Genomic DNA, 9758 nt, shown 5'->3' with positions numbered 1-9758 from the left:
TCAACCAAGAGTGATGGAATGATTTAACTTACCAAACTCCCATGAATTTATTTGATAATTATTCTCTACCGTGTATTGAATAAGAGCCTCGGCATTGCTATAGTTCCAATTTCCTTCCCATTGAATTCCTTGCGTCTTGTACTTACCCAAGAGAGCGTTTAAGCCAAAAGTCACAATCGCCCTGTTATATTAAAATATATATATTTAGTACAGGAGCGGAAAATAGAAAGTAAGAAAAAAACACAAAAGAAAAATAACATACCCGGTATTGTTGAAAAAGTTGTTCAAATCGTCCCACCTTTCCATGTACAAACATCCCACCGAGAAGTCAAACAACGAACCTTTGGTTGCTTGAAATGGGTGACAGGTTCCCTGGAAGCCAGCCCCAACGTTGTAAATCAATTTGTCTTGTAAAGTGCCTCCAACTCTAATCCTTACCGACTTGAAAGCTAATGGTAGAAGGCAAATTAGGTTAGATTTTTAGCGGAATGTCGTAAAGAAGAAACATTTATGCATTAGTAATACTCAAACCTTGAACGGCTTTGTTCATGATAGGAAGAGTTAAGTCCTGGAACAAAATAGAAGAAAGAGTTGATTAATAAAATACAACGAGTTGCATTTTCTTCTTGTTTTGATTTCGAAGATTCTCACCAAATTGAGCATAGAAGCATGACCATCCCAAACACAAAGTTTGGACCAACGACACTCGTCATGGGGCCAAATGTCCAAAGTAAAACAAACGAAATTCTCATCAGTTTCCGCTATTGTTGTGGTTGCATCAACCACAATTGTACCCGTTGTAGCATTACGACCCAGAATGGTCGGGATGAAGGCAAGAACAAAAATCAATACGATTTTGTTTTCCATTATTGAATCAACTCCTGTCCAACAATTGAAAGAGTCTAAATGTAGAATTTTGTTGATAAAACGAAAGGATATCAAAGGATATTCATCAAAATTTTGACGGGCTGTCACGGTTGGTTTGTGATTTGATGTCGGGAGAATACAAAAATATGGTACTGATGTTACCTTTATATTATTCGGCAGTGTGCCAAACTTGGTGTCTTTGACGCTGTTGAAATGATAGAACAAAAAAATGATCCCGAAACCCTAAATAGAGAAATCCGAACTTTCAAAATCAAGTTTAGAAAGGAAAGGAAAGAGCGGTGAATACAAATTCGAGGAGAGGAGTTTATATATACTCGAGATCATGCCATTATAACTTGGTTTTTTTTTTGTTAAATGTAACAGTAAACAATTAAGTTTACCTCTCCTAATATTAATGGGTTTCAAGTTATTTATTGAAGAAATTAAAAAAAAAAAAAAGTTCTAAATTAATTTATAAAATGCATTAAAACACAAGGGTCTCTCATGTTGGCTTCAATTTGTTGACTTTTATAGCTTTAATAATTAATTGTATTTTTTTTTATTGTGGAATTAATTTTTTTTTAGAATTTTTTTGACGTTTTTTGTTTAAGAAACTGTTTTCAATTATCATAATTATTATTTTATTTTTATGTTAAATGGAAACTTAACCAAATTTCTTGAGGTTAAAAAAAAATATAACCATAAACGGAACCCTAAAACAAAAAATGTTCGTAGTCACGCCTCTTTCAGTCTCTCCTAAGCTCGAGTCCTCGACAATTATTAGTGTTCCACTTCACTGTGAGACGCCTGAATGAAAAATGAGTACGTGAATGAACTAAGATCACATTCAAACAAGAGTGATCGTGATAATATGATGGTTGAGAAAGGTTTAAAAGAATCGAAGTTGCAACCTATACCAACAAGGTGAAACTTCCTTTTCGTTGACTCAATCATATGAATTTCGAAGTTAAGCACATTTAGGTTGGAGCAATTCTATGTTGGGTGATCCTTTGAAATTTATTTTAAGAAACACGTGCTAAAAGTTTTCGCTCTTAGAAACAGTGGAAGACAAACAAGTTCCTTTCAACTTATTTCTCGAGGTTTCACTATTGAAGTATGCACATTTATTAATTTTAATTACTTTTGTGGTATAAATTTTTTAGAAATATTAATCGACATTAATATTTTATGGATATAGCCATTTACTTTTCTATAGAATTGAGACTTCAAAACTTAGACAAAATTGATGTCAAATAACTTCAACCATTAGCTAAACAAAAGTATGCTTAAAAGAATATGTTAATTTGTATGAAGTTTCTAACCATTTTCATATGAAAATTCCAAGTCTCCATTATGCGTCTGAGTCAAAATCCAAGAGAGTGAGAGACAGATCGGTCCTTTTCTCATCGTCCTTAACCCACGGCTTAGGGGGTTCAGTCCTTTATCCCCTCCGATTTGACCCTTTTCTGAATTTCCTTAGCCTTTCTTCTAAATCGATTACCAGAAGAAGGGTTTTCCACGAACCCCGTGTGGGTTTTTTGTTCGCTCCTTGCTCGGATCATCCTCCGCGGGCTGCTGAATTGACTCGAGGCTCCAACCCGGGTGTTCTTGAGGGTAATTCTCTGTGTTCTTTAATGGGATTCTGCTCCGCTCTGTTTGAATTGTTGTTCGCTTGTTTGTTTATGAATCTGATGAGATGGGTTACTGGGTTTTTTTTCATTTTTGTTTTCTGTCTGTCTGTTGTGGAACTTAGAATTGGGGAAAAGTTGATAAGTGTTCTACCCATGATTTTATTCGATTCCTTTCTGCTGCAGCTCCCTTTTTCTTTCCTTAGGGAATCGCATTTTTATTGGTTTACGAATTGTGAGATCCCACGCTGCTGAGTGAGTTGGAGAGGGGAACGAAACATTCCTAGTACTATTGCTTGGACTAGTTTTAAACCCTGGAGGAGAAGCCCTTGAAGGGAAAGTCCAAAATGGACCATATTGCTTGGACTATTACAAATGGTATTAGAGACATACACCGAATGGTATGGGGCATTGGTCGGAGTAGGGTTAAACCCTCTCCATAGTAGACGTTTTTTAAAAACTTTGAGGAGAAGCCCGAAAGGGGAAGCCCAAAGAAGACAATATTTGCTAGCAGTGGGTTTGGGCTGTTACAAATGGTATCAGAGTCAAACGCCGAGCGGTGTGCCAGTGAGGACGTTAGGCTCCAAGGGGGGAATTGCGAGATCCCACTTCAGTTGGAGAAGGGAACAAAACATTCCTTATGAGGGTATGGAAACCTCTCCCTAGCTGACACGTCTTAAAATCTTGAGAGAAGTCCTTGAAGGGAAAGCCCAAAAAAGATAATATCGGCTAGCGATGGGCTTGAGTTTGGATGACAAGGTCATATAGTCATTGCCCTGGTCTATTTCTTAGTTGACTTTGATGTCACTTTCCATGAATTTATGACCCTTCTGTGGATTGGAAACATGTGCAGTAGCATAGGAGTTATATTATATGTCATGTGTTCTTCCCTTGATATCAGATTGTTATACTGAATTTTTGCTTGTTTCAGCCTACCTTGTGATTCATTGGACACTTGGAAATTTTGCACGTCGACCGTCAAATGGGACTTTGCTTTAGTAAGTCTTTCTGGCTTGATGCATGTTTTATGATCCAACTGGGAAATTATTGTGTTCACTGTGCCCAGCCTGATATCAAAGATGAGGAGTCTTAGCATCATGTTGAGTTTGGTGCCGCAAATGTGCATCTCATCACAACCAAAATAGCTTGGGACCAAAAGCTCGAAGAAGCCCGTTCGGATGGCAAGATCGTAAGATTTTTATTTGAGTTGTTCGGTTATTGAGTGATTTTTTTTTTCTTTATTTTTGTGTCGGTTGGAGAGAGGAACGAAACATTCCTTATAAGGGTGTGGAAACCTCTACTTAATAGACACGTCATAGAAACCTTGAGGGGAAGCCCTTGAAAGGAAAGCCCAATAAGGACTATGTGCTAGCGGTGGACTTGGGCTGTTATAAACAGAATCAGGGTCAAGTTTCGGGTGGTGAACCGGTGAGGACGCTGGCCCCCAAGGGGGTGGATTGTGAGATCCCACATTGGTTGGAGAGGGGAATGAAGCATTCCTTATAAGGGTGTGGAAACCTCTACCTAACATACATGTTTTAAAAATATTGAGGGGAGCCCTTGAAGGGAAAGCCCAAAGAGGACTATGTGCTAGCAGTGGACTTGAGCTGTTATAAATGGTATTAGAGCAAGGTTTCAGGTGGTGTGCCGGTGAGGATGCTGGACCCCCAAGGGGGTGGATTGTGAGATCCCACGTTGGCTGGAGAGGGAACGAAGAATTCCTTATAAAGGTGTGGAAACCGCTATCTAACAGACGCGTTTTAAAAACCTTGAAGAGAAAAGCTCGAAGAGGACAATATCTGTTAGCGGTAGGCTTGGGATGTTACAATTTTTTTTTTGCTGAATTACTTTCATAATCGAGATTATGCATCAACAGGTGATTGCGAACTTCAGTGCGACATGGTGTGGTCCTTGCAAGATGATTGCTCCGTTCTACTGCGAAATATCGGAGAAATACCCGTCGTTGATGTTGATGAATTAAGTGTAAGTAGTCATTCATCCAACTATTGAGAAGTCGATATTTGATTGATTAATTATCCGCTTACTTTGCATTTAATTGACGTAGAAGGGTCCGTTTTTGTGGGAGAATATAGCATTACAATCTGTAAAGTGGGAATTCAACGCTGAATGCTTATGTTAAATGATATAAGCATATATGTTGATGTAGAACAGGTGGTCTGAGCTCGGGTTTGTATACGTTTAAAATGCATTGTTTTTTGCTATGGGTTTAGCACTCTTTCACTAAGCTAAGATGAGGAGATTCGATACAAAGAGCGAAAGTGTGAGATCCCACATCGGTTGAAGAGGGGGAACGAAACATTTCTTATAAGAGTGTAGAAACCTCTTCCTAACAGATACGTTTTAAAATCGTGAGGCTGACAACAATACGTAAGAGGCCAAAGCAGACAATATCTGTTAGCGGTGGACTTGAGCTGTTACAGAAAGATTTCGTATTCGATAATTTTATGTCAACGTTACAGAAATCCCTGAAGCTTGTCCTTGTTTCTCAGCATTCTTGGTCTATTGCAAGGTCGGGGGCGCTACCCTCTATATGTACCAGTTGTATTGAACGTCTAGGTCTCTAGGGTAGTTTGACAGTGTTGACGTAGTTCAACGTCATTAGGATTACGCGATTTCAACATTCTGAGCTGGAACGATTGGGAGCACGTGGTCTCACCCACTGATCATCTCTCACAATTCCATAGCGTTCATCCATTGAAGGCATTCCGTCCTAGGTCGTAGACTAGTCGAACTAGAAACAAACTCTAGTCTTAGGTCGTTTCTACCACTAGTCCTCTACAAGGAGAATTAAACATTCAATCACTTGGAGATGATGTACAATCAATCATGCAAGTAATTACACACATGCTAAACGGGGCAATAACATCAACAAAGCACCTGAAGTGCAAATACAAAATATCTCATCCTCCAATCTAGTATGACAATGTGCAAGCAGTATAAAAACGAATAATGCAAAATGTGAGGTTCAGTTCACCAATATCCAAATAGAAGAGCATAAAGTCACACAGTTCGCCAATATTCCAATGTACAGGTCATACCGAGCTAACCGTAGGGTTTGTTTTACTAGCATGCAAGCAAATCAAAGTGATCCCTTCAAGCACTACTTAGAAGTCCATGTGGTTACTTACAAGTCTATCGCGTGTCATCCCAAGTACAATTTCTTGCCAGGGAGATGTCCAAAAATATCAAAATTTCTCTAAGGGAACCTAATTCACATTAAATTTAGGGTTAGTATCGAAATCGAGATAAAAAAAACTGACAAACTGACAAAAAATAGGGACTCCATGGGCCGCATGCGCCAACGAAACGGGCAAGGCTCCATGCACAGTCAGTGTGCGGGCAGAACCCCACTTCGAAACCCAGCAAATGCAACATACCCTCAAATTATGTGGAAGCAACACGTGGAGCTTAAGAAACGATTAGGGGCAACTCGAGTCAGTCACGGGTTGTTGGGTTTGACCGCGGGTCGACAGAATGGGGCTTGAATCGGGTTGGGTCTGGGTGACTCGTTTCCACAGATTGTCTGACACGTTTATCAAGAAGTAGGACGATATGTTAGGATTGCACAACAACATACACTCGATCTAGATGAATACAACGAACAAGATAGGGAAGAATATTGAATAGAGGTTTATAGTGATGACTTCCAGTATGTAGAGTACAAGTGAAGACATATAACGCATAAATATATCTTTAAATCACTGCCTAAAGAGTATGTATATGGTTTAGTTTAATTTATATAACTTTATCCAATATAGTCATCTACTATATATTAACTATCGTCTATATATATATATATAGTTTTACCATACATTTACTATAAATATTGTTTACTATTTATGACCCTTTACTATACTTGACCATTTATTGCATATGTCATTTATATAGCCTTACTATGTATAAGCACTGGAGTAACCTATAAATAATCCGTAGTAGACTCCACAACCTAACACGATACATGTCCTTGGTTGATTCAGACGCGTTCTCCGACCGACTACTTGACATGTTCCTGCAACTTATTCGTCGTTTGCCTGCACAAGCCCATAATCAAGGGAGTGCAATTTTTGAGGCGTCCCTGAGTACTTTTCAGTCATCAAATTGAGAAGTGCATAAATACAAGATGCATTCAATACTGTGTCTTTTCTTTTAAAAAATTATTTTTGAGACTACAGGACTTTGCATCTAAAATATTATTAGTTGCTTCGAGGATTTGAAAGCACAAAAAGAGTGGGCTTAAAAGAAATGAGCGGCAACAAAATTAGTTGCATGCTGGAGCTACAAAGTGAGGGACGACAATGAAAGCAATGGACCAACCAGCAATATGTATAGAAGAGTTGCTCTGACGGTAGACAGGTATAAGATTTGGTATGTCTCCCTCTTTGGTAGTCTCCAATGGATTTCCATTTAAAAGCACCGTGGAACTTCTAACTAGACCATCTTTCGGAGTCAAATGGTATTCCTCTCTTGATGAATCTATTTTCACTCTTTGACCTTTTGAAGCGTTTCTCTTACCTGAACTCAAGTTGATGTTGTTTTCAAGGTCAATTATAAAGTCGGTTGCATTGCTCAAATTGATGAAAAGCAAGGTTACACCAGACTACATAAAATGATAAATTAGGATCAATAAATGGTATCAAATAAAGTTTTAATTTATATAAATCTAAAAGCAACTTCTTACTCTTCCTCTCGAGCAATGGGCATAGCTACGAAGGTCAGAAGAGACATTATTGTCAATTTTGAGAACACGGGGTCCCATGAGTCGATGAAAGAGAAGTGCACTAATAAAAAAAAAAGAAAATATCGAACTTTGTTTAAAGATTAGATGATTTGAAAACGGGAGAAGAAGTGATATAATTTTTATAAATTAGAAAGGGTTACCCATAGTAATCTGGCGTAGGAAGTAAAGTTGAGGATTTGATGACACCATAGAATCCACCGATCTTACCCATAGTAATCTGGCGTAGGAAGTAAAGTTGAGGATTTGATGACACCATAGAATCCACCGATCAAAGTCTGTCGACAATATACTTTTGTATTGTACATTGAAGCCATCCCGAGCTGATCCAAGTACCTAATGCATTCAATTCATTCTGTAAGTACTCGAGCATTGTTCTTTTCTTCATGTTTAAGTGGAGACAAATCAAATATAGAGGGAAAAAAAGTCTAAATAGATTTGATTACCAAAAACTATTGATAAATGTATAAGAAATATGAGGACTGCCACCCTGATAAGCTCCACCAGCTTCTCCAACCCAAGCGGCACCCCAAGGGGCATTCTTTTGAATCACGCTCTCGAGATGTTCAAATGTGTTCGATACTTGAGAAAGATACGTTGAATTAACGAACCTATAAACCAATTTGGGGTCATCACCTACAAACCAAAAACACACTCTAAATACTCGTAGTAAGAATTTATATATAAAACACATAATGAAGGATGGTAGTAAGTATTGCAGCCAAACCTGCACCCATGTTGTATATATGATGAGTGAGAACGTCGACAACTCCTGGTCCAGTTTTTCTAAGAAATTCCGCATACCATTTCTCATCAAAGAATGCACCAGGTGCTACAATCATAGGTTTTTGTTGGGAGTTATTGTACAAACGATCTATGATTTCTCGAAGCTTGATGACGTCTTTTGCATATTGTGCAGCAGTAACACTTGCACCAATGCTATTAATTCCAGCCAGTTCATTGCCTGTGTAGTGGCATACGCCTCAGTGAGCATGAACTAAAGTTGTTACGTCAACCAAGAGTGATGGAATGATTTAACTTACCAAACTCCCATGAATTTATTTGATAATTATTCTCTACCGTGTATTGAATAAGAGCCTCGGCATTGCTATAGTTCCAATTTCCTTCCCATTGAATTCCTTGCGTCTTGTACTTACCCAAGAGAGCGTTTAAGCCAAAAGTCACAATCGCCCTGTTATATTAAAATATATATATTTAGTACAGGAGCGGAAAATAGAAAGTAAGAAAAAAAACACAAAAGAAAAATAACATACCCGGTATTGTTGAAAAAGTTGTTCAAATCGTCCCACCTTTCCATGTACAAACATCCCGCCGAGAAGTCAAACAACGAACCTTTGGTTGCTTGAAATGGGTGACAGGTTCCCTGGAAGCCAGCCCCAACGTTGTAAATCAATTTGTCTTGTAAAGTGCCTCCAACTCTAATCCTTACCGACTTGAAAGCTAATGGTAGAAGGCAAATTAGGTTAGATTTTTAGCGGAATGTCGTAAAGAAGAAACATTTATGCATTGGTAATACTCAAACCTTGAACGGCTTTGTTCATGATAGGAAGAGTTAAGTCCTGGAACAAAATAGAAGAAAGAGTTGATTAATAAAATACAACGAGTTGCATTTTCTTCTTGTTTTGATTTCGAAGATTCTCACCAAATTGAGCATAGAAGCATGACCATCCCAAACACAAAGTTTGGACCAACGACACTCGTCGTGGGGCCAAATGTCCAAAGTTAAACAAACGAAATTCTCATCAGTTTCCGCTATTGTTGTGGCTACGTTTTGACTCAACTCGACTCTAGTAGTCACTAGACTCAACCACAATTGTACCCATTGTAGCAATACGATTTTGTTATACGAATGTCCAAAGTTAAACGAACAAAAATCAATACGATTTTGTTTTCCATTATTGAATCAACTCTTGTCCAACAATTTAAAGAGCCTAAATGTAGAATTTTGTTGATAAAACGTAAGGATATCAAAGGATCTTCATCATAATTTTGACGAGCTGTCACGGTTGGTTTGTGATTTGATGTCCGGAGATATTGAGATATAATAAGTGTTAAACACTGTCATAAGCCCTATTCTCTAGGACCAAGACCTATTCTCAAGGTCTTGCTAATATTTTTAGGCTTGTTAGTTTATCTTTAGGTTTAGCAGAAGCTATATAATGCTATTCTTTCTGCTGTTGAAAAATTAAGTTTTTGAGTGCAATATTGTATGTCTTGAGTGATTTTGGTGTTGTGAGTACATTTGTTCCGCTTTCGGCTCTCAACAAGTGGTATCAAAGCCTTATTGTGGTATTTTGGGGTATTGTGAAAGCTTGGGCCTCATCGACCATTAGACGTGCTCACAATAGTGTTTATTCTCTTGAAATTCAATTTTCAAGAATTGTGTTTTTGAGTTTCATCCAGATTAATTATTGCAAATGGCAGAACCATCACGACGTGGATCGAGAGTGTGGAGTTTCAATCTCGAAGTAGAGAAATTTGATGGA

General features: G+C 38.1%; 2 protein-coding genes and 1 long non-coding RNA gene across 3 annotated transcripts in view; 1 reads left to right on the top strand and 2 right to left on the bottom strand.

The window, feature by feature from the left end:
• Positions 1 to 867, bottom strand: part of LOC111466172 (heparanase-like protein 1) — a 1797-nt gene extending 930 nt beyond the window's left edge. The window contains exons 1-4 of the mRNA XM_023110753.1: positions 652 to 867; positions 532 to 568; positions 263 to 449; positions 29 to 181 (exon numbers count right to left, since the gene is read on the bottom strand). Coding sequence (XP_022966521.1) covers positions 29 to 181; positions 263 to 449; positions 532 to 568; positions 652 to 867 — 593 coding nt within the window. The remainder of the gene's footprint in view (positions 1 to 28; positions 182 to 262; positions 450 to 531; positions 569 to 651) is intronic.
• A 1372-nt stretch (positions 868 to 2239) lies between these two features.
• LOC111466142 lies at positions 2240 to 6508 on the top strand. Its single transcript, XR_002714319.1, has 4 exons — positions 2240 to 2481; positions 3427 to 3684; positions 4372 to 4478; positions 6494 to 6508. It is a non-coding gene; the product is annotated as an uncharacterized LOC111466142 (long non-coding RNA).
• Positions 6509 to 6774: 266 nt separating this feature from the next.
• On the bottom strand, positions 6775 to 9095 carry LOC111466171 (heparanase-like protein 1). Its single transcript, XM_023110752.1, has 10 exons — positions 9071 to 9095; positions 8915 to 9036; positions 8795 to 8831; positions 8526 to 8712; positions 8295 to 8443; positions 7979 to 8215; positions 7698 to 7887; positions 7462 to 7587; positions 7195 to 7294; positions 6775 to 7113 (listed from the first exon to the last, which is right to left on the bottom strand). The coding sequence occupies exons 1-10, from the start codon at positions 9093 to 9095 to the stop codon at positions 6775 to 6777; spliced, it is 1512 nt and encodes a 503-aa protein (XP_022966520.1).
• Between the last annotated feature and the right edge of the window lie 663 nt (positions 9096 to 9758).

This window comes from Cucurbita maxima, unplaced genomic scaffold (genome assembly GCF_002738345.1).
Source record: "Cucurbita maxima cultivar Rimu unplaced genomic scaffold, Cmax_1.0 Cma_Scf00030, whole genome shotgun sequence".
NCBI lineage: Eukaryota > Viridiplantae > Streptophyta > Magnoliopsida > Cucurbitales > Cucurbitaceae > Cucurbita > Cucurbita maxima.
This window is presented reverse-complemented; position numbering and strand designations above follow the sequence as displayed.